This window comes from Poecilia mexicana, unplaced genomic scaffold, assembly GCF_051168715.1.
Source record: "Poecilia mexicana isolate PSO_F unplaced genomic scaffold, ASM5116871v1 scaffold_18, whole genome shotgun sequence".
Lineage (NCBI taxonomy): Eukaryota > Metazoa > Chordata > Actinopteri > Cyprinodontiformes > Poeciliidae > Poecilia > Poecilia mexicana.
The window spans coordinates 12719349-12744522 of NW_028263387.1; the positions used below are offsets into that span (position 1 = coordinate 12719349).

A 25174-nucleotide genomic window follows, 5' to 3' on the forward strand; every position below is an offset into this window, starting at 1 on the left:
AAGCTGGACATTCAAAGCTAGGAAGCGGCCCGGAACTGCGCTCCTCTATAACGTAAAAACCGTAACTTCGGCGGACGTCGTCTCGGTGAGTACGAGGCTAAAAACGTTAAAAAATAACACTCGCGGGATATACATAGGTGTATTCGTTGCTTATTTCCTTATTTTTCTTTTATTAAATACTAAAAATGAGACGCTTGTAGGACGTTCCTGAGCGCGACGGGATCTATTTTGAAGGTGTCAACCGGTAGTGGTGCTTTAATGTCTGCGGACTTTACGCTCTCTCTCTCTCTCTCTCCCGGCGCTCTCTCGGAGCTCCAAACAGTCGGCTGGCAGAAACACAGCAGGATGCCACGGGGAGCACTCCGACTCTCGGCGTCCGTTTCACCGTCTCCAGACGTCTCGCGTCGGTCACGGCCACTCTGATGGGCGTTTTTGCCCCCTTCTTGTCGCCCTCGACGCTTGGACATTTTCGGAAGCCGCGAAATGAAGCGAATGAACGTGAGCAACAAGAAGTGCATCCTTGCTGTTGTGCCTGTCTCCAGCATCACTAGTAGAGACCACTACTCTTCTCTGTGGATGCGGTGCCTCTGTGCTTTCACTATTCTTTGTCCTTGTTTTGAGGATTTAATGTAGACTTGGACTACTTGTTTTCTTTTCTTTAGTATTATTATTACTGTTGTCTTTTTCTCGAGGTTTTCCGTCTGTGAAACAAAAAGATTTCAAGATACAGAAACTCCGGAAAACCAGCGACCACCTCACTTGGCATCTGGAATAACCTTTGTTAGCGGTTATTCGCCTCCACAAGCATCTTCTTTCTCTGGGGTGGGGAACCCGACTGATGCTTGCCTTTGCTCGTCTGTTCGACTTCTGTATCGTCTCGTTCTGTTTGTCTGTTTGTCCCCACAGTGGCATGACAATTCATGAATGCGTCCAAGGACATGTTTGCACATTACGCATGCACCGTGGCGGTATAGTAGGCTGTGCGTAAGCTCCTTTTTTTATGAATGCCTTAACAGATTCATTCAGTATCGTTGCTGTGTTTTAGAACAGATTTGGCAGATTCATTCTAACTTGACGGATGTGTTTGTGCGTAGTGCGTGCGTTCGTGTGCCTGTGTGTGTGTGCGTGTGTTAATGGGGTTACATCTGTGGCATATCACATTGTTTCACCAATAGGTTTTATTTAAAAAAAAAAAAATACAGGATTGTAATTTGAATTGTTTCCAAAAAGTTAAATAACATCAGATGTGAGGTTCGCCATGTTTCAACGCCCCATTAAATGTGTGTGCGTGCGTGGATGGGTCAGAGGGAATCTGCGCGCAAATGTATGTCAAATATTTAAAAAAATAATAAAATTAAATTCCTGGCTGCGCTAACACGATCCCATTCATGCGTGTGTGTATGTGTGTGTGTGTGTGTGTGTGTGTGTGTGCGTGTGTGTGTGTGTGTGTGTGTGCAGCCACGCTGGAAGTCGCCTCCCATGTGGCCATCGGGAGTGGGGAGCAGGCAGCCGTGCCCGCGGGAGTCGGCGCTGCGCAGGGCGGCCATCAGCGGCAACATCAACGCCCTGCCGCCGCACCATGTCCCCACCGGCCGCAGCGTCCGGGTCTTCATTTGCGCCAACCCCGATGGTAAGACTTGAGAGCGTGACACATGCTTGATACAGATCTCAACCCCGTGGAGCCCACAGACCCTCTCGTCGTGGCACCGGAGCCATCACCCACAAGTGCCTTGTGCAAAACTGTTCATAGACTTCCTGAACTTCAATATGTTTTAAGCAGCATCATTTAGTGCTTAATGCAAAGTGAAATATGAAAAGACAACCCCCACCAAGCTCCCCCCCCCAAAAAAAAACACCCTCATGAAGGTTAAAGATTACAACAGACACATCAGTGGTAAGAAAGGGATGAGCTTAAAACAGGGTTAGATAATGCAGCAATAGCCAAAGCTGAAATAACATGAAAAGTTTTGAATACATCACAGAGAACTGTCCAGTCCAAAGTATAAACATGCAAAGAAAAAGACACAAGTCCAAATGTCTGTGACAGCTACAAAAATCTGCCATTCATGGAAGAAAATCATTGTTCAAAAAAAGTTCAAAGAAGTTCTGTTTGCCTCAAATCAAACATTTTGATGAAGGTTTGGGTGAAGATACAGATGAAACGTTTGGTCTACACACAAAACACAGTGTGTGGCAGAAAACCAGCATTGCACATCATCCTGAATACACCACCCTGAAGCATCACCGACGCATGGTGATGGTGGCATAATGCTGTGTGGATGCTTCAGGAGGGACAGGGAAGCTGGTCACAGCTGAGGGGAAAGTGGGTGGAGGTTAGCAGCTGGAGGAGACTTGAGACCATTTCCAGCAGGACGGTGAAAGAAAAGACTAGAATGAGCTGGTTTGAGTCGAGACTCTGTGGCAAGACTGGAAAACTGATGTTTTTACAGACAGTCTTCAACCAGTTCCACTAACTTGTTCCACTTTTCAAATGATAATTTCTAAAACATAGTGAAAACTGTGTACTTTTCTTTCTAATTCACAAATCTGTATCGCCTTGGCTTTACTCTATTTTCAAGGCACTTTTTTTTCGCAAAGTTTTCATGCTGCGGAGCTTTTATTGCGGTGTGTTATCGAATGTTAACGCAACTAGCATGTGTACACTTTTATTTCCTGCATATATCACAAACGAGGAGACTTTATCGCCACATTCCGAGCTTATGTGTCTTTGGCTTGCTGCTACAAAAACGTGGCACTTTGATTTACATGGCACTGAGGTGTTCACTTACCCACTTATTCTAATTGTAGCACAGCAAGGGGAAGCTGGGAAGGAAAAAAAAAAAAAAGAAAAAACGTTGTGAGCCTTTTCCAATAAAGCATGTGACACAACAGATTGCTTTCAGCACAGATTGCGTGGTGCGAGCAGAGTGTAAGACAGTCGGGTCGCAGAGGAGACACCCAGTTGCAGCTCTGGATTTGAATATGCCCTCTGGGCGAGGGTGTAAAAATAGTCTCGGTAAAACTGGAGTAAACAAGGCAGGGGAAGTAGAGTAGGCTATGAGAGAGAGCGACGGACAGAGCAGAGGACGGCGGTCGCTGTCATTGATGTGTCTCCGCCGCTTCCCTTTCTTTTCTCTGATCAGAACGAAGCCTGCGTTGAAGGAACACGTGAACTCACCTGAGATTACTGGGGCCGTAAAGAGCCGGGTATTGTTTGGCCACCTGTGGCCTGCTCAGTCGGGGGCAGCTTCCTGTGTCGACGGGATCTGCGCGCGGATGGAAAAGCGATGAGAGGGCGAGCGGGCCGTGCTCGGAGTAAATCTTTTAACAGCATCAAACACAAATGGAAAGATACACACCTCAGTCAAAAACACAAAGACCTCTAATTACGAAGCGGTGTTTTAAGATGAGTGAGGCACAAGCAACCAGTGCAATGCGCTGGTCACCAGGTAGCAGATTCTACCGTAACTTTAACTATTTACCTATAATTGCAAGCTAATGCTCCTGGCATTAGCTTAGTTTGTATTACTCACTCCGTCAGTTATATAAAAACTCCAGAGTGTTTAGAAACTTTACTAAGCCACAAATCTGCCCTAGTAGATTCAGTTATCTAACAATCACCTCCATCCCTGATTAATGAAATAACCTTTCTTTGCCCATGAGCCCTGCTGCAGAGCGTGTTTCCTTATGTTCACTAGAGGGGGCTATCCATGCACTTATTTAGCATGGTACTTTTCTCAGTGAAAAGACGCTCTAATAATCTAAGGTCAGTGACCTGAATCAGAGGAATCGGTTCTCATTCTGATGGTGCTTTGAGCAGCTCAGCCTCCTTTCTCCTCTTTACTGGGATTTAAATCCCAAAACAAACAAAAAAAGAAGCTATTGATTGTAAAAGTCCTTCACAAAAACAACTAATCTGAAATGATAATATAAAACGAATATTTGAAATGCTTTTTCCTGTATGAATAAGAGAGTTGGACGCAAGAGATCCTCTACATGTGTCATATGTTTATTTATAAAAAAAAAAGTAAAAAAATTATGCAGCGTTTTCTGTCAACTTCTCAGATCAAATTGTGTTGATTTGCCACATAGTATCCCAGACTGTGGTTTGTGTTTGTGACATATATTGGGAACATTTTCAATGCGTTTCGCTACAATTGCAAAGGAATTGATGTGCATGTGTGTGCGGCCACAGCTGATCATTTAAAAACCCATTAGGTTTAGTTGCTACAGTACCCAGAGAGCAGTAACAAACCAGAAAAAATCCTCGTATGATTTGTTTTGGCATGTATCGGTAGATAGATTTTACAGCTCGTCGAATCGGTCGATTATCTGCGTGTGCCCGTGGATCCATATGGAGGCAGCCGCAGCGCCCGGCTCAAGTCACCTCTGGGGTTCTGGCGCCGAAGCCGTAGCCTGCTTTCAAACGGCGAGATGTCTCTTAAGCTGTTTAAATTTGGTAAAAAGCAAGAGACCTTAGAGGCAAGACGCATGAAATCCAGCCTCCAACGCACCACAATCATTCCCACTGTTTTAATTTACATTTTTTATTTTAACATAAGGCTACTTCCCCAGAATTTCTTTCAGCCTCTCAAGCTTCTTCGTTATCTGTTTCTTTCCACTGAGTCCGAGGGAAATCTATGTCAAATTGTGGCTGCTTTTTAAATAAAAGTGCTTCATTGAGAGGGTGCTGAAAGTTGGACTTCTGGGGCTTTGCATGTCCCCATTCTGTGCCACGAAATTGTTGGCGTTTTCCGGATGATTCCTTCTCTCCTGAGGCTTCTTGCCTCTGCTTGCTCCCTGAGGGGACGGAGGAGGTTCCTTTGATAAGTCTGGCAGCAGCTCCTGCTGACCTCTCCCCCAGTTTTGCAAAGCATCGCTGAGCAATTAGGAACTCGGAGGAGTTGGTCTTTGGTTCTAACTCTCTGAGACGTTGAGGCTTAAAATGGAACAAGTTAAATTAAAAATATTTAATTAGAGTCAGACGGTGCTGCTTTTTGCAAATAACGATGGCCCCAATTTTGGATAATCTGAAGACAATGAAGTGATAGTTGTATGTGTAAGGAAAAACTCAGAAGTGCTAATATAAATATTTGAATTGATTCAGGAATCTGAATCAGTTGGGTTCATTTGTCGCTCATGTTACATCCGGTGTATCCTCTTTATGTTTAATTTTACATCTTAAATTATTAGATGTAATAATTGAATTATGCACCAATAATCTGGTGCATACTCTCTCAATCTTAACGATTGCCATCCAGCAGTTTCAGTCAACTTTTCAGCCCCAACACAGTTAACAAATCATCAACAGATGTAATCTTACTCCTTGCTTTTAACAACACTTCTCAGAGATCTGCCTTTGATGCAGTTTCTCATTATATCTTCCTCTTAAGATTAAAATCTTTTGCCATCAGTGGTATCTCACAAATTCTGTCTTCCATATCATTAATATGTACAGTTACAACATTTCAGGTTCACCATTTGTCACTGATGTTCCCCAAGGCTCTGTCCGATTTCCTCGTCTTTTTATTTATTCTTCTTCTACAGCTTTTGGTTTAAGTTTTTGGAAAAAAGGCAGGGAGTTTTTGTCTTATGCTGATGATACCCAGCTTTTATATATCTAAAACAAAAACAAATTCCATACTCCTAGCTTCTTTTTGATTGACTGTCAATCCAAAATTGAATCATGGTTATCTGCTAACTTTAACATAACCCAAATTTGTTTGGGATAATTTTATTTCTGTTAACAATTATCTGATCTCTTCTGTTAATCTTACAAACTTTTTTTTTTATAATATGCATCCACTGTGATTCAGTTCGACTCGGTTTATTTAATTTCTTCCAATTTACATCAAATGTTGTCCCAGAACACTTCACAAAAATCTCTAAACAGAGACATAAAGTGCATTTTATCCAATCGTACAGACAGATTCAATGACAGTTTAATGTATTTCAATCCAGTCCTAGTCAATGTGGTCAAGTTCAGTTTTTTATTGGAACTGATAATTGTTTGTAAGAAAAGCCAGCTGACTGCATTGAGTCTTTGACTTTGCAGCAGTTAAGCCTATAACTTATGGCTAACGCTACTGCCATTTTTGTCGATTTTCTGCTTTGCTGTGACCCTATAACAATAAAATCGATGTTTTTCTTTGTTTACCAAGATCGTGTGTGCAAAATCTGTAAGATGCCTCTGATTTTTTTCATTTAGCTTGTAGCTAGCCATATTTCCTTGTAAAACTTAAACTGGTCTTCATCGATAGTTCTTAAGTTGTTTTGTTGGTCGCAAAATGGTTCTACGAAATTCGGCTGCTTTTTCAAAGTTTGTTTCTCTGGTATTTTGATCACATATGTTCATAATTTGGGGGAATTGGGGTGTTTCCTTAAGTTTTGACAGTTTTAAAATGGAAAGCACTTTTTTGGCATGTAAACTGAACATGCTATGACCTTTTATGGCAGTTGCTAGAACATATACATATTTCTGTTTGGCTGAGTATTGCATGGAAACACTGCTGTGACGATCTAATCGAATATGAGGTCAGTGGCCATGATGCTGGGGAAACTTGCTACACTTATCCTCAACGCTGATCAAGCTGACGCAGGTAGTCTCTCTGAAAGCTCCAGTGGGTTTTCTCCATCCTTATTAAATCTTGTTTACATAAGCTCTAAGGTCTCCTCATGATCGTACAATGCAAGAACATCTCATCCTTTTGACTTAAGGGGTCCTCCAGGTCACTTGTTATTGATCACCATTCTGTTGTCATGTTTCAGTTCAGATCAGCGGAAGGTGTTGAACGCTCCTCATTAAGCCCTTTTGGTGAAACAGCAAGTACTTTCTCGCAAATTATTATGGGCCCGTTATGCACGGCGTTCGCTTTGGGCAGATAGTTGGAAAGTGTATGACGTGAAACTGCACAGGTAAAGAACCTGTTACTTCTCAGTGGTGTAGACGCATACTTTTTGTTGCTCAGGTGTTTTGTTATTACCCGTCATGCTGTTGGTGTCTTTCGGTGATGTTCTCCGCATGTGTGTCATTTATCGTGCTTCGTTTTGCAATGATGGGTGGAGTGGCCGTCTTCATTGTTCATCTTAGCGCCGTTTTTTTTGTTTTTTACTTGAGCAGGTGCACCGTATCTTACAACAACAAGGACACTTTATTTTTCCATTCCCATTAACCAACCAATCATTTTGGGCTGAACGCTCAAACATCCATCCATCCATTTTCTTACACCCTTGTCCCTAATGGGGTCAGGAGGGGTTGCTCGTGCCTATCTCCAGCGAGACATTTTGGGCGAGAGGCGGGGTACACCCTGGACAGGTCGCCAGTCCATCACAGGGCAACACAGAGACAGACAGGACAAACAACCATGCACTCACACACTCACACCTAAGGAGAATATAGAGAGACCAATTAACGTAACAGTAATGAATTTGGACTGTGGGAGGAAGCCGGAGTACCCGGAGAGAACCCACGCAGTGTATTGTACATGAGCTCCCCCTAGTGGTCAAATAATGAGTAGCTGAGTAACTCAGTCAAAAGAGCAAACTGCTTTCAGTTAAGTTTGTCACTCTTCACTTGTGTAGACAGAAGAATTTCTCTTTGTGGAATAAAATAGTTTAAAGTTTATTTCTATGGCTCTATTAAATAATTGTTTGTTGCAACTTTTGTTGCAAAGGAATACATTTTAGGCAGGATATTTTTCTTTTACATCAGCTCTTTATGAGAGCTGATTCTGTAAAAATACAACTGAATGTTACTGTTTTATCAGTAACTTTATAATAAGACTTGGATAACACTGGAATTACTTCTTTTATAATGCTTTTTAACCAAATAGGAGAATAATATAAAAAAAAATCTAGGTGTAGTCTTGGACTCTTGGAGATCTCAGACTATTTTTGGATTTTAGTCCAAAAATAGTGACTCGGAAGGGAATCATCAGGGACATGTGGCTTATTTCGGTGCCCGTCCATTACTTCTCCAGAATGAGGAGAAAGAAAGAGATGAAAATAAAGACTGTGACAGCACGAATAAACAAACCTGACAGCACATGTAAGAATGGCGTATTGTTCATTGCTAGTCAAACCAACAGATAGGAAAACTGAAGAGATGGACACGCGGGGAGACGAAGCGGGCGGGTGTAGGATCCCGTCTTTGTTCTTCTGCATGCTGCTGTGTGGACGATGGACCCACACATACGTCAGGTTGCCATAACTCATCATCATCCCACCGAAAGAAGAGACAGTTCCTTGTTACGAGCACAACACAAATAACAACACAGCGGAGCGTGTTGAGACGGAGAAGAGCTCCAAACATCTCAAATGCCTTAACAGGGACAATCTGATTCCACAAACACTGTCACTTTTTGCAGATAAGTCCTTGTTTCTGTCACCGAAATGTTTTGTTTGTTGTACTAATGGGATGAGATGAGAGAAGCCCCCCGATGCAGCATCTGCTATATATTTCATGTGCATACAGTTACATGCATTTGGTTTGGGTATGACATTTTGCCAGGGCTGCTGCGGGCAGATATCTGCTCTGTCACAGCCCCAAAGCCTTACTAAAGATAGACGAGAGATAGATACGTCAGAGTGGATTTCTGGACTTGTACACTTACGCTGCATATGACACGGTCAGCAGCTGAAGGGCTGTTTGCTGCCCGCATATGTGTGAGCTTCTCTGCCGCACGGGGCAGTCTCTGTGGGGCATGTTCTGTTTTTAACTTTCCATCCACACCCATCGCAGACAGACAGAGAGAAACCAAGACTGGGCCTGTCCAAATACATTACAGTAACCATTTGGAAGATAGTTAAAAAAAAAAAGTCGGGAAACAGAAAGTGGGACACATAAACAAGCAGTGGAGTTCCCACTCAGTAGTATGGTACATAATGAACACTGTAGGGTATAAATGTTCATATTTGACACTGGCGCTGAGATGTCATGATTTTGTTTATAGACATAACATTCCTATTATACTGAATAGATTTTTTTTTTTTTTTAGTTTTGAATAAAGCAATTGTGCTTGCTGGTTAAAATTTAGAAATTTAAAGAGAAACTTTGGATTTTCCATGTGTTGACTGTGGCTACCGTCGCCGTCTTGCAATTAGAAGGTCGTAGATTCAATTTCAGCTCCTTCCTGTCACATGTTGATGTGCTGTTGGGCAATATACTTCACCCCAAGTTGCATACTGATCTGCATTTTGGTGTATAAATGCATGAATGATGAACGTGGCTCTACTGTAAAGCGTTTTGGATGGTTCAAGCTCTGTCCATTTACCATTCATTTCTCTAATTTACCTGATGTGTTGGAGAGTAATACTTTGTTTGCCGTTTATTATTCTTTTAGTCACAAGCAATATGTTGTGAACTTTTTTTTTATCTTGTACAAACATACCAACATACCTCTACAACCTCTAGGACTGTTTAAGTGTTTGCTGCTGAAGAGCTACGGAGTGAAGCTTCATGCCTCGATTTTCCCTTTGTCCACTTTTATCTTAAATTGCAGTCAACTTCCTCTGAAGCTATTAGTGTCATTTATACATTAATTCATCCCTTGCTAATTCTACCCAGGTAATTCAGAGAACACCACATCAACTATTAAATCACAATCCTCCAGTGTACACAGTTCCACCTCGCTGTCTCTGCTTTTTGCATCAAGAGGCCAGGAAGTTCAGTCTCCCCTTACAGTTACAGCAGACACCCACACCCAACTCTCCTTTAAAGACAGGAGGAAGAGAGTGATAGGTGTCAGGAGACGGGGGAAGAGAGCATGACGAAAGGGGGAGAAAGTGGATTCATCTGCTGGTTCAGAATTCACAAAGAATTTTTCCAACAGATGGGTTTTCTGCAATACCCTGCTTAGAGCGGTGCAATAAAAAGGTAGAAAGACTAAATATTTGATTTACCATCTGAAAAGAGTAAATGTAACTCAATCCTTACTAGTTCATGATGCTGTAGATTACTAAAATGATAGGAGGAACTTTTATGATGAATCCTTACGTGGGGAGCAATGATGACATGACACAAGCCCAATTTTCTGACCTTTTCTTTGAAATGAAAAACATGCGAGTACATGCCACTAAAGTGTTGTACGCTGACACACTTAGTTTGTTCTGCTGCGCACAAATGTGTTTGACCTGTTAATGGTCATAGGAAAATTAAAATTAGGAAAGAATAAATACAGGGAGAAACATCATTTGCAGTTAAATAAACTCACAAGAGTTCAGCTAAAATTCTTTGAATGCTGAAGAACTCATCGTGTTTTCTGCGTTTCAGACACGGAAGCAGAGAGGAATGCACTGAAAGAGCACGTCTACCCTAAACTGCGAGACTTCTGCAGGGAGAACTATGGGATTGAATTCCAGGTAAGAGGCCATCTTTGTCTTTTTTTTATTGTTTTTGCCTCCAAAGAATGAGAACGTTCAAAATTAGTTTTTTTTCCTAGGTGCCTTGCAAAGCTACACGTACATTATGTCTTTTAGAGCTGTTTGGAGGTGTTACAGGCGCCTCGGGCTGCGAGCGCAAGTCTGTTTCTCTTCAAGCGGACACAGAAGGGTAGCGGAGATAAGGCTCCCATTGGTGAAGTTTGGCACGCATGTAGATGTGGATAAGGCAGTGCGATGCGAGGGCTTTCCCTTTGTTGTTGTTGTCATCAGAGAGCAGCCGCGTCCTCTCTGCGACGTCCACTGATCCAGATCATTTGCATTTCAAATCAATGGAGGCAAAGAGATTGTTATCAGAGGCTTGTTTGTTTAGCAAATCCAGGAGAGTCCTGGAGGCAGGGGACGCAAAGGGAGTTTGATTTCTGCCATACGGTAATTGGTTCCTGGACAGCTTCGTGGCATTTCTGACGAGAAGGGGGAACCTCTGACTTGTTTATGATGACGGTGATCACCTGATTCTCTTTTTAATGAGGTTGTTTGGATCGGGAGCCAAAGCTCTGAGCAGAGTGGTATATGGTTGGGGTGGCTCCTTACCGTACAGTTTGTAATAGTTACAGCATCCAGTTTTACACCCTACATGTGTTATTTAATTACTTTCCAAAAATTCCAAAAATCGGGGGAAAAGTTCAGCGAGTGCATTAATAAGCAAATCACAGAATGACTTAATCCAGCTGGTTTGCAATCGGAGCAATTGATTCGTCCTGATTGTTTTGTTTCAGAGCATCTTTGTTGTAAAACTCACACTCTGCCCTGTAAGGCAGATTGACCTGTGGTTTTATCCATTTGGCAGCCACTCGTGATGCCACACACGTCACACGTACATGGACAGAAGCGTGTGCGATAAAAGAAGATAAGAGAAGACTCTGGGCCACGTGTCTGTCTGGTGATTCAGCTCCCTGCGATGAAGCGTGAGCTGAAATGATTATGCAGAAGGCCTGGAAGTTAATACCGTGACTCACTTGCATTGCTCTTCCTCCTCCCCCTTCTTCTTCTTCTCCTTCTCCTCCTCATCCTCACCTTCTCCATATGAGAGTCGCCTCCTTGGCTGGAATCACCTTTTCACTGGCGCTCGCTGATGATGCGTGCCAATATGTGTGACCACGTTTGGCTCATGAATCATTTGCCGTGTGAAATCCTTCATGATTTTTTTTTTTTTTGCCCGTTCCGTGTTGTGGATTTTTTGCCGGATTGAACTCGTTCTTTCTTTTCTTTTTTGGATTCATAATTTACGATCAGTCCCGCCTCCTCCTTCACATCCACTCACCCCTCCCTCCGTTACTCGCACACGCTCGTGCACGTTCGCTGACACACATATGCCAAAGCTGCTGCCGAAAACCAATTCTCCCAAGTCCCTCATCATTTGACTCAGTTTCCATACGGAGCATTCCCCAAACAGGATGGAGCAGGATTGCGGGAGATGAAGCGCCGGGGAAATGGGCCACTGAAATCCAGCCCAGAGGCCGAGGGTCGCGTCCTCATTCAGTCAGCGCACAGCTTCCTCAGCCCTCTTTAGCAAATTTATTCCTCTGTATCCTGCGCCTTTTCTCTTTTTAATCAGTCCCTTGCATCCTTACTCTTCTCATCCAATATTAAAAACCGAACCAAGGCGAGAAAATAAGTGGTTACAGTAGAGAGGTTCCCGAAGCGCAACTGTCTGACAAGGTGCAAGTGAACAATTGAAGAAATACTTCAATGGACACCAAGAAAAACCTTCATATTCCGTATGAGAACTAATTAGGGTCCCATCAAATTGCCACCAATTGAGCTGATAGTGATACACAAGCTGCGTTTACATTGTCTCAGGAAAAAAAGAAGTGTTTTTGACACCACACAGAGACTGCGAGCTGTTATTTGCAGGGCCAGATTACAAGCATTACTGTCTGTTTCCTCCACGACTGCTTGTTATTTTGGATTTAAGCCTAATTGTCAGTCCAGTTTGCTGTCCAACGGTTTAGATCGGATCTTGATTTATTTTAATACGTATGTATTTGTAGGAAAAATTAAGAAACAGGAAGTAAAAAAATAAAAACTAAACTAGTAAATATATATAAATTAAATTAGCGATTTACCAAAAGCTGAGCTACATAAAAACACAAACCATTTTGGTAAAAAATAAAAAAAGAAGCAAAAAACATTCAAATTTCTTTCCACTTCTCAGTAATGTACTTTGTGTTGATTTCTCACATTTTCACAATAAAACTTATTTAAAAATATTTTCAATAATAATAAAAAAACTAGTCAGAACAAGGTCAATTTTCCAGGTCATTTGGGAATAGCAACAGAAACGTAAAATTTTAACTTTTTTCTATTTTATAGGTTGAGCTGGAGGTTTTCTATTTGCTAAAACCAGTAAAGTCTGAGTTGTATTAATTGAAGGGATTCTTAAGGTTCCCCTGCTTGGCCAACAGAAAACAAGATTATATGAAACAAGGAGCATCTTATGTGGGAAAGGAGTTACTGTCATCTGATGTTGCCAAACAATAATCTTGATTTCCTTACTTTTAATTCAGCTGTAAGACAAAATTAACTCCTCCCTTAACCAGGAGTTAAACGGTATATAATAGCAGCTAACATTGCTGCCATCATCCTCTTAATATAGTATACAGTGTTCAGCCACTGTCACTTTTGTGAATTTTAATTCTTGCAAAACAAGCGGGACATTTAAAGACAAACGGAAAACAAAGCTTTCTTAATGTATTCCATTTTGCCTGTATTTAAAGGGAGGGGAACTGCCTGTCACTGCTTATTATGAAGGCTGGATTTCTTTTAAAACAATAACACACACTCTTAAAGCTACTAAATCTATTTTTCATCTTTTTGGGAAGGAACTGAAGAGTCAAACTTAATCATATTTTAGAGCTAGAAAACCTAAATATTATATTATAAAACAGAATCCGCAATGTGTCTTTTCCTCCGTTTTTAGACCTGAGAAGTAATTTTAAACAGTACTTTTCTGACACTTAAACAGCCTTTAGAGCTACATCTTTTGAAAGACGACCAATTATTTGGAGGATGACATGCTGTCGGGAACAGAAGGGCACAAGTGCCTGTTTTTAACAGGAAACAGACCTGTCTACTATCAAATGGGTGTGTAGCTGCTTATTTGCAACAAGAAAAAGGATGGAGTTACATCTCTGACTCTTCTCAAAAGCCCTTTGTAAAGGAATTGATGATTCTTTAATTCGGTAAAAATGTCAGATTTTCACCTAGGACAAGCAATCCTGTCTGCGGATGACCAGTTTAGAAACCAATAAAATGTGAGGAGACTAAGTTCAGACAGATTTGTTGAATGGCTTGATAGAAGGTGAACTAAGAATAATGTTTTCACAGCTAGATTGTATTTTTTTTATTATTTGACTTTTACTTATGCAGATTGAGATCCAAGATCTCATTTACAAGTGAGACCCGTTTTAATAAAACAACCAAAATTACAAACAAAGCAACAAAATAAGCAAATAAGAAATTTGATAACCTACAACCTAAAATAAATAACCTAAATAAATGTGAGCTCAAACTAGATTTTTCTTTTTTGTCTTATAAGAAATTTGAATTGTTCCAATGAAAGCCTCTTGAGTAAAATACAGATTATTTGTAGAAATGTGAGATTTTCATCTGCTTCTATTCACTGCTACTACATTTTATGCAATCTCTACAAGTCTCACTAATATATTAGTTACCAACACATATATGTCGATACGTACAGTATTATGAAAACACAGTTGCAGCCTCTCTGGGAAGCTTTAAAATCCCTGAATATGGTGCTGGTTTGTTAGATCTAAAGAAGCTGCTCCACATAGACTGCATTTCTCTTAGATTTTTTTCCTCATTAATGGACAAATCTGCATATAAATGAGTTCACGCTGGAACTGGATACTTAGCTATCACTACCTTCTCTCTACCTGGACATTGTCTTACGCTTACTCAATCAAAAAGAAAAACCAACAATTTTCCAGACATTGTTTAAACTTGGGTGTGCCATCCTAATTGTCTTCAGGCTGAAATTATATAAAAAAAATCAAATGCACTTGTCGTTCCTCTGTCTGTTTACCTGGACTTTATAATTCTCATTTTGTATCTCATTCTTCTCTCAGTCTGTTGCTTTCCATCTCTGGCAGCCGGCCATCATCTCTATTCACCGCGTGTTTCCTCTGTTTAGTCCCTATTCAGAAAAGCCAGCTGCCTTCTCATAAAAGATGCTGACAATCGACGGAGATAATCAAAAGTCAAATATGAAACATGTGTGGGGCTTCGCTGGCGCTGTATTTATAGATAACCCACGGGAGAGTTATTCATTTGGTAGAGGATGTCTCACTTATCATGTCAGTTTGTTTCTGTAAAATCCGGTGAACCTTCAGAAACAACAACTGAAAAGACACTGCTCTACGATTCTACAGATTTAAGTAGATTTTCTGAGTAAATATAAACATATGCTGCCCCACGGATCAAATGTGCTCTCCAAATGCCCTCCAGTAACGCCTACACGCTCTCCCACACTTTTTGCCCTCAAGCAGGTTTAGACTACCTCAGCCGTCTTCCAGCCAGCGGCCAGACTGACTAAGAGACAACTTTCTGCTCTGCACTTTACACTTGACTGGTTGGTGGGAAAGGCTGATGATACCCAAAGGATCCATTGCCACCAATGTTTCTCTGAGTAGAGAATTAAATGGACTTTGAGTGCAGGCTTTGTTGAAATGCAACATGTGTGCCCTGGGACGCATATACTAAAACACTTCTCATCTAAAAATATATATATATATATTAGTGTCTGGAGAAATTTATATTTTGACTCAACTATTGCTAAGAGCTGAAGACAGATCTTTCACTGTACATGTTTGCCTCGATCCATTTGAAGAATCGATAGCTATCCTCCCCACACAACCAAAGTGTAACGGCAGAGTTCTTACAGCAATCTGTGCAGAAGTGGAGCCGTTTTTAATCTTTAGATCTTTATATAAGTTATAAAAATCATCCACAGCTTAATTTTCCTGTTTTAATACTTTTAATCGTATTTATAACGGCACGTCTTCAAGGTTTACACAGTTCTTTGGGGGACTTAATCAGTGCCTGCTGAATGCATAGCTCTGAATTATCTCCATCTACGGGAAATCCCAAAAACAACCCTGTTCCAAAAGCTGTTACTCTAGCTGATATGCCGTGATGATGTTAAACAAATGAAATGACAACAGAAATATTTAGCTGCCTTAGAAAAGTAATAACAAAAGTGAAAAATGAAGAACTCTTTCACAATGTCCAATAGAAAACTGTATTATTCAGAGTATCTACTCCTAATCTAATGAAGGGAAAGGGGTTTACGTCCAATGAAGTATTATATCTTTAGGATGTCACTCATTGTCATTTCTGTTTGATGTAAGGAAAGGATAGGGTTCCCTAGAAAATCCTGGGAACATATGAAGCTTAATTTAAGTTACCCTTAATATTATCCATTCCCCTGGTAGGAATGGATAATATTCCTACCAGGAATAATCCTGGTGAGAATAATATTCTCACCAGAGAGCAATTTTTATGAGGCAAAATTACTTTCATAATTTTACCAACATTTTTCTTCCCACTTCAGCAATTTATGACACTTCATTGTAGAAACAAAGGTTTTTGTTGAAAAAGTTAACTTCAAATCTAATTTTTTCTTCCTTCTTTCATTCATCACTTTCTGCAGGTTTAATTTAGACCTCTGTAGTAAATATTACATGTTGATTTTTAAGCCTTAACTCTGAAAACGATGACGTTTTGATAGAAAAATGTAGTGTAGCATCCACGAAAATTCATTATATCTTTTTATTTTCTAACAACCACTTAACTAAAGTGTAAACGCCCTGAATAAGGGGAATATTTTTAAAAAAGGCTTTGTTGGCTCTAGTGGCCTTTATTTGAAAGTAGTTCGACAGGAAAGAGGGTAATGAGAAAGAAGGAAGACATGCAGCAAATGTCGCCAGGCCGGTAATCGAACCTGTGACCACCGTTACCTTAGGCCTCCATATGTGGGTCGTGCTTTGCCCCTGCGCCACCACAGCACCCTATAATGGGAATATTTTTAATAAAAGAGCCGGACACAGTGCTTCTGCTCCAGCGTATATTATCTCAATTAGCTTACAAACATACACAATGATATCAAAGTTGAAACAGAAGTATGTTAGCAACGGCGCTAGCAATGGAGCTAACAGCCGAGCTAACAACGGACTTTGTTAACATTCAGAGCGTCAAAAAAAACTCAGAAGCTTTCTGAAAGTTAATAAACTCATTTACAACCTACAGGTGTGTTATATAAATACTCATACCTGAAGAAGGGGAATATTTTAATAAAATAGCCGGACACGGTGCTTCTGCTCCAGCGTATATTATTATCTAAGGAGGAAGTTCCGGCGCTCTTCAATATAACTAGCGCAAGCGCTAGACTCCCCCTGCTGGTTGGATCTGACCATTACATCAACTAGGCATTAACATCTTCAGCCCAAACTGCAGGTAAAGCATTACAACAACCTCTTAACATCAAAAGAATAAATGTATCTCTGAAATAACCAAATTTCAGATGTATCTCTGAAATAACCAAATTTCAATCCATCACACAAGCAGATGGAAAAGCAACAAAACGAGTATAACACAACACTATTAAATGTTTTAAAAATGTGCATTCTTAGTACAAATGGGTGAATCAAACCCATCAAACCCATCCAAAATGGCTGACTTCAGTGTTGGTTCTGAGGTGCACATATTTGTTTTGCACAAGTCGGGTCTGAAGTTTTGCGGTTTGTAGAGTAACACTGGGTACCTGATAAATTAAAGTTAGACAGTTAATTAGATAACATTCTTATTAATGTCAGTTTCAAAACAGTGTTATCTGAAAAAAGCTACCTCGGATGGAGCTCCTGCTGTACAGAACCTGTGACGCTTTCTATGATTTTGCTACATAAAAAAAATGTCCAAAGTGACAACTTTGCATTTCCACGATCAGGAAGGATGTAATAGGAATTACCAAGCTTTTTCCCATGGTCCAAAGCTCAACCAGAGAAAGCTGCATTTCCATTTTCTCTGGCATCTCATTTAAGTCGATTTTAAACCTCGGGAACAGTATGACGCAAACTGTTGGCCATTTTGACACAGTTGCTGTTAAAAATTATATAAACCAAGAATAAGTGAGCACAGTCAAACACAAGAAGACACATTGACCCATAAATAGCAAACATAAAAGTAGCACCAACCACCTAACACAAAGGGATATCATTTGAATCACCAAAAAAGACTGAACGAGCATTAGACATGTTAAAAAGATAAAGCCAAACAGCTTTAAGACATTTCTCATAAAAAGGATTAGAACTTCCTATGAAAAAGAGGTCGTTAGAAACATTTAAAGAGTTGATGGTCAAATGCTCCATCTTATTTGTTTCATATTTAAGGAAAAATACATTTGTCAGTGGGTTTGTTGGCAAAGCCTCATTATTTAACAAACATCATGTGTTTAATAAAACTGCTGGCAGTACTGAGCTTGAATTCGTTAATGTCGGAGCCGTATCTATTTTTACTCGTCTCTTGCCTTTGAGTCGTTCTCATGTTGGGCTTTTTCCCGCCTGATTTCATGCCCTTTCTTCCTGGGCATCTTGGGCTGAATCCCAAACTCTAATAGTGTAACATTCAATAAATTAAAAAAACAAAAAAACAACAACATTAAAAACCTCTTCTCCTGCACTTGACCTGCCATGGGCAAATGCCCCGCAAGGGCATCGGAAAGCCGCTTAGTGGAAGCTGCTTCATCTGTTATGTAAGCAACAGCACCCCCACGACTGTAGCTGAGCAGGAAGCGTTGAGGAAAGGGAAGTTATCAGGGAGAGGAGCGGAAAAGTTGCCTGAAAGAAAAAACAGAGGAGTGATGGAGGGAGGGAGAAGAGACCTGAAGAAACAAATCCAGTCCCGCGGGAGTCTTCTCCTCTGCTAAAGGTGCTCTGAACGTTTCCCTCCGTTCTGCTTCTCTTCGTCCTTCTCTCCTTCATTGGTCTCTCCATCCAAGCCCGGCAGGTGAGGGCGCAAATTTAATCAAAATATCCTCGCCGCATGCACGCAGCGAGTGGGAATGAGTAATGTCTTCATTTAGCTTTTAATTACTGTGCATCCTCCCAATCACCTGCTGCAACCTTTCTGCAATCAGGGGGGCACTCATCTCACTTCATTCCTCTCCCCTCCGGTCCTTGTCAACACAAGTCCCATCACGGCCACCGACACATGCGCTCTGGAAGTAGATTAGTGACACTGATACAGTGTGACGGATGTGCCAAGCAATGAGGTTTTCACAATAAGCCAATATGAGGGATGTTTATCAAGTGTGCACACAACTGAGTGGGAGATTTTTTCTTTTTTCCTTTTTTTTCCCCCAAAGTACCATAACAGTCTTCTGGTGGGGGAGGATAAGAAGTGTATTTAATCAACCAAAGTGTGGTTTTGATCCCACACTCTCATGAATTACTTTCCTGCTGGCTGTGCCAAAGCAATTTGCCCTTTTCCAAAAAGGTAAATTGCAAACCATTCTTACAAAGCTTACAAAGACAAATATGTTTTGTTTGGTTTTTTTTTGGTTTAAACTTAGCCACAGTCCTGGCACTTTCAGCATTGTTTGAGATTTGTTTGTTTTTGTGTGTGTGTGTGTGTGTGTTTTGTTTTTGTTTTTTGTCGCTATAGTGGATTTTATTCATTGCTTTTTAACCAGGAAAGTGACAGAAAACCTGCAACAAAGGTCCTGAGTTTCAGAGTGGAACCTCACACTACACCCTCAAAAATTTGGATCTTAAAGTAAGTCTAGCATTGGGCTAAAATCAGTCTAAAAGTGAAAACTTAGTGGTTTACTAAACCCGGTTTTAGATGTTAAATACAGCTAAGCTAAAAATACACTGCTCAAAAAAATAAAGGGAACACTCAAATAACACATCCTAGATCTGAATGAATGAAATATTCTCATGAATACTTTGTTCTGTACAAAGTTGAATGTGCTGACAACAAAATCACACAAAAATCATCAATGGAAATCAAATGTATTAACCAATGGAGGCCTGGATTTGGAGCCACACACAAAATTAAAGTGAAATGTTCCCTTTATTTTTTTGAGCAGTATATTTATATCAGATTTGCATCAAAAACTTTCATTCAACCAAGTTTGCTTCCGATAATAACACAACATTGTAAAGAAAAATCAGTTTTCTGTTTGTGTAACTGAGCATTTTTATATCCTTGTCAATAATCAGTGGTAAAATCTTTATTTGCATTGCATCAATCAAAAACCTTCTTTGATAACTGACCAGTTTTTCGATATCTCCACCGGTTTGTCTTTGGTGATAACCTGAAAAACCTTCCGGCTACCTCAAGTTCCCTCCATCAAATCTCCATCAGACTCAAGTCAAAAATCTTGCTTGGACTCTACAAAATGTTAATATTCAGAAGAAACTTGTTAGTATATTTAAAGCATTAATTTCAGCTTAAATAAGCCCAGAGTCTGAATAACTTTACGCTTAGCTGAAGTACGTAAAAATAAGACGTAGGAAAGTAACAATAAATCCAGTTTAGAACAAAAATATTTCTAAAACTAACATTCCTATTGTTTTTGCTTCCAAACATAAGAAAAATTTCTCAGTTTGTAAACTGTTATTTTTGTTTTACACCTGCCATCACAAATAAAACAGACATTTTAATAAATCATATATTCTGTTTGCCTGCATTAACCTTTTGTCATCTACGAAATATATCCAATTTATTATCTGTCCCTGTTATCTTTCATTCAACCACTTGAGGAGCTACGCATGCCTGAGGCGAGGTAATTTTCATTAGTGCAGACTGAGCACCTGCATAGAGCAGCACAAAAGTGATTTATGGTTATTAAGATAACATTTACATAAACAAAAGACATATCTCTGACTACTTTGTGCAGTATATGTTATGTTGTTTCATGTATATAATACTTTGGTTATAAAAAGTCAATGTTGGAGTATTATTTCCAATGCATCTTTGTATGCAGGCGCAGCTACGCAATTGTGTCTGTGTTGTCATTTTGAAGCTTGTAAAGTTTGACATTTTAAAATGTCACCTCTTTATTGTTTTTCCTCCACCAATAATCTATAAGTTCATCTCTCTCCCATCTCAACAGTTGATTGTGATACTCAACATACTGATATGAGTAACGGTGGAGAAAACTTGGAGGTTGCGATAAGTTTTCACTTGTTTTTTTTTTTTTTTGGGTTGCATCTATAAACTTAAGTTTTAAAAACTAAACTTTCTGAGTTGAGTCTAGATTTGCCCCCAGAGAAATCCAGGACTAAATGAAGGCTGGTGTCTAGACTCAACTTTCAAATTGCATCCATTGCTTCCCGTGAGGAAACCTCCGGAGAGTTGACAGCTGTCTCCCCTTTGGCAGCAGCACATCTGCTCGCAGGTGCATGACAACAATCAAGTGTATGAGCGGAGGTGTATTTCCAGCCCTGTGCCAATAATGGCAGAGGCGAGAATTTCCCTGCCTGTCAAAGTCGAGTCACGCGTTCCATTTCTGGGTAAAGTGGCCTGCCAGTCATCCTCTCCACCAAAACCGGCAAGACGTGCCACTCACTTTTGCCGGACTGAAGTCATTTCAAATGGCTTTACTTTTGAGCACAAGAGCATAAAGAAATACTCCAGGATTCCACGCGTAGTAGAAAGGAGGGAGAGGAATCATGTGACGGTGATCACGCGTTTTTGTGCACCTGCATCGTTTATCTTCTTCTCCTTGAAAACTGCAAGGCCGTCAGGGATAATGCTGCGAGCCACACGTCAGAACCGGCAGGACTGAAGCTGTCAGAGAGCCAGGAAGCTGCAGCAGGATGGCTTGTTGTCCTGTTCGATGCAGCTTCACCGTGGAGTTGGCTACACGCACACACACACACGCACACGCACACACACACACGCACACACACGATTCTCTCCTCCAGCGGGAGATTCCCCCTGTGGCGTGTTTACAGTCAGAATTGTGTCAACCGGCAGAACTTTGTGATGAATGTGTTGAGAGAGGATGCTTGTGAGCGTGTCTCCCTGCTCCGATCCGGGAACGATGTGTGTGTGAGTGTGAGGATGTTTCTATGGCATGATTCAGGTTATATGTGTTTCTGCGGTAGAGGTTACAATTGGTTTTGGCTCCAAACCTGCTAATTCCAGTTTGAGCTGCAAACTATAGGGCTGACTTCTTTTGTTGAACTGATTCTTGACGTTGTTTTTCATTAGAGGTAGGATGACTGATTGTCAGCTGGTTGATTTTTAGGATTGCGTGCGATGTTCTTACCCGTAAATACATTTAAATTAGAAACACAAAACATCTACCAGGTTCTCTACTGCTGTGGTGGTTGCTGTTTATCCTTCTTTTTTATTTTAAACATACTTAGTTTAGCAAAAGTACTTATTCATACAGAACGTTTTCACATCTTGTCACGTTAAAACCACAAACTTTAGTCAGTTTTAGTGAGATTACATGCAACAGTCCAATGCTGATGAGACAGGGCTGCTGGGATGCTTGTTCGTCCTGGAAAAGTGAAAAGTTTGAGGGGTGTGAATACTGTTGCAAGAGAAAATAGAGAAAATTAGTCCTGCATCTTAACTGGACTAACTGTTTGGCAATATTTGCGTATGTCCAGGTGGTGGACCTGTACTGGGGAGTTGATCCAGAGGAGTGGGACAATCCAGACCTGCAGAGACTCCGAATGAAACTTCTGGAGGAATGTCTGAAGACATCAGCTGGGCCGTGCTTTGTTGTGAGTATCGCAAGCTTCCAAGGTACAATTAGGCAAACTGGAAAGGATTCTGATTGTTCCGTTTTACCTTGTAAACATATCCGTCTTTTATTGCAGCTCCACATTGACAAAATTGTAAAAAAAAATTATGGAGGGGGGAAAAACAAAATCAGTGTTGCCAAACTTTCTGGCTATCCCTTTAAAATAAAACATAAGTGAAGCTTTTTGTTTTAATTAATGCTTTAACTCTTTGCGTTGCACAGAATTTCTGGGAATTTTATTTTGTAATCCTGCGCTTTTCCATTTCCATGATTTCTTGCCTCTGGACAGCCAGTTTGTGTTGGTTCTCATATGAACCAGCCTTTTTAAAGTTGCCTTTCTCCATGGTTCTCTGGCTGTTTTTTTTATTTTTTTATCTGTCACTTCTTGGCTTGATATCACAAAGGAAAAAAAAAAAGAGTGGCTAACTCTTACAAAAGCTACTCTCAGAGGATGAACAGTATCTGGAGTAAAGAAAGACTTTGAAAAAAATAAATACTTTTTATGTCAGCATTAAAAAAAATCATCCACCAAACTTTGTCTCTTTAGAAGTAAACCATGAAGGGCTGAGTGGTGCCTCTAAAGTCTAACATTTTGCTTTTTATCTCTGTACTTTGGTCCGATGTGGCTCAGAAGTCTTTTGTCTCAGTTTGCTTTGGTTCCACTTGCGTTTAAAAAGAAAAATACACAAAATGCAGGCTTATTACCGCCGCAGGTTATTTTCTCCATTTAGAATACAAAAAATTCACGAAACCATTAAACTTAAACTAAAAAGGAAAGAAAATTCTGAAGTATTCTAATTTATAAAAACCTAATGGTGCATTTAATCTGTACTTCAGGCTTTGAGATCGTTTCTAGCTTTGTTAGAAGTAATAAAACAGGGTCAGTGAGGGTGGAACAGAGGAAGAGCACAAGAGAGGGGAAGTGACTGTGAATTATTCAGATGGAACAGATTGAGTGTAAAGGTTGAGAGAGAAGTGAGAGTTCGCAGGTAAGGCATTATGGGCACAAAAAGAGCTCAGTTTCTAAGACATAACCCCTTCTCCTCAGAGTGAGTTTGGTGTCTCGTCGTCTTCCTGCATGCACCGCTTCCAGATGCTGCTTTCAGTCCAAGTTGCCTCGAATAATAATTACACAGGAAAAAAACCCCGACAATGATTCTGTTATTTATTTATGCCTCATATATATTAAACAGTTGAATCTCCATCGGAAACAAAGACTGCTCAGCGTTGTGTTGTAATCTGGCCTCTAGCACGAGCTAAATTGGTAATAAAAAATTGCGATTTTCTTTTTCTGTGCAGCTGATAGTAAAAATCCTAAATAAGTTTCCATTACATTTTTTTTTTTTTTTTTTTTTTTTTTTTACAATGTGCAGAGATAATGTTTGCGAAGTGAAACGATTGAATGTGAAATAAATTAAATACACCTGCTCCTTTTCTTTTGCTGGCATCTTCTAAATCCGAAGTGTTTTCCCCACAGTCTCTCTTTGCTCTGGTGTTGCTGCGGTTTCACCATCCCGACCTCTGCCGACCCCCAGCTGCAACACACTGATGGGTCAAACACACACATTATCTCAGGTTTTCTGTTCAGTTCACTTTTTCCTTCTCATGCCTTCAAACACGACCTCTGAGTCGTGATATTCAGAGTCTGTTAGGAGATACACACTGTGCATGTCTTCCCCATCTGGCCAGTTTAATGTTTAATGGCATATTCTAGTGGTCCTACTTCAGTAGTGATGCGGGGTTGGGGGGGGGGGACTTTATGCTGAGGGTCTCATGATAGCTGCTTACTCTCATTCAGACATGTCAAAGCCAGCTGCTGCTGTCCCCGGAGCCCCTCGGCGCGGTTCCCCATCACCCAGCCGGCCCCGTTTTCAGAACCAGGAAGCTCAAAGCCGGCAGCAGCGACGGCAGTAGTGGTTTCTCTGATCAGATTCTGACAGTTCTAGGTTGCCTAAGGCATCTCTGGAGAGTGGATGTTTATTTTTTTTTATGTTTTTTTTACTGGGTGGTAGCTCTAGATTTGCATGTAAGTACAAGAGAACTTGTCAGAATATTTTTTTTTTTTTCTCTGGGTAAGCGGTTGTGCGTTGGGCTGTCGTCTACAGTTCAGGGAATCCTCGCGTTTGTGTGCGTTCTCCTAACTCCTCTGATGGAAACACTCTCGCAGCCCCTCATTACCGTCCACTTTACCCACTCAGGTGTCACCCCTCGCGCACGCACACGCAAAACCCAGACAACTTCCACACAGCGTGGATCAGACAACGGAATAGGACTGAGCAGATGAAAAGAACAGAAGATAAAGTGAGGACACACTTTGGAAAGCCAAATTACTATCGATCCCCCCCAACCCCCCCGCGAAGGCACGCTATGTTCTCTCTTTCCATCTCACGAGAGACGGAGAGAGAGCACACGGGGAACGGTGACTGACATGTGTGCTGCAGGGCTGTTTTGTTGCTGCCACAGAAGATGTGTGCAATAACTGGAAACGCCTCTAATCTCCGTGCCACACGTAAACTGCCCCTCATTCTCGACTCTGCACAGCCGTCCTGCAGGACCAGAACGAGAGCGTTTCCCAATGAAGACGCGGATGCAGTTTTATTTCTGTTTTCACACCTCTTTTGTCAGGACGTCTCTGTCTCAGAGCTCTAGAATATCATCTTACTCCTCATAATGACCGCCTTGGAAAATCTAGTTTGTGAGTTTTTGTGAGGTTTTTCTTTGCACCCTGACGTAACAATCTCCTATTTGCGTACGTCTGAGGACTAAATTGGTTGCAGTGGGTGTCGTTCACATACATACCAAGCCACACCTTGGCGAGAGCGGCTTTTCTCCGTACCGTTGATTCGGGAAAAGCTGGTTTCCATGGCGATGGCGAGGGTTGGCATGGTGATAGTGTCATTGACCCGAAGATTAAGCATGACAATGAGCCATGACTTCTTTTCTCTCTTTCTT

At 40.9% G+C, this 25174-nt stretch overlaps 1 protein-coding gene and 1 long non-coding RNA gene across 2 annotated transcripts in view; one reads left to right on the forward strand and one right to left on the reverse strand.

Moving 5' to 3' along the window:
* Positions 1-1479: 1479 nt before the first annotated feature.
* nwd2 (NACHT and WD repeat domain containing 2) overlaps positions 1480-25174 on the forward strand; it is a 41016-nt gene continuing 17321 nt past the window's right edge. Inside the window, exons 1-3 of the mRNA XM_088015187.1 lie at positions 1480-1630; positions 10271-10359; positions 22086-22202. Coding sequence (XP_087871313.1) covers positions 1480-1630; positions 10271-10359; positions 22086-22202 — 357 coding nt within the window. The remainder of the gene's footprint in view (positions 1631-10270; positions 10360-22085; positions 22203-25174) is intronic.
* Positions 1771-17009, reverse strand: LOC106923611 (uncharacterized). Its single transcript, XR_015765997.1, has 4 exons — positions 16419-17009; positions 3179-3266; positions 2790-2823; positions 1771-2312 (listed from the first exon to the last, which is right to left on the reverse strand). It is a non-coding gene; the product is annotated as an uncharacterized LOC106923611 (long non-coding RNA).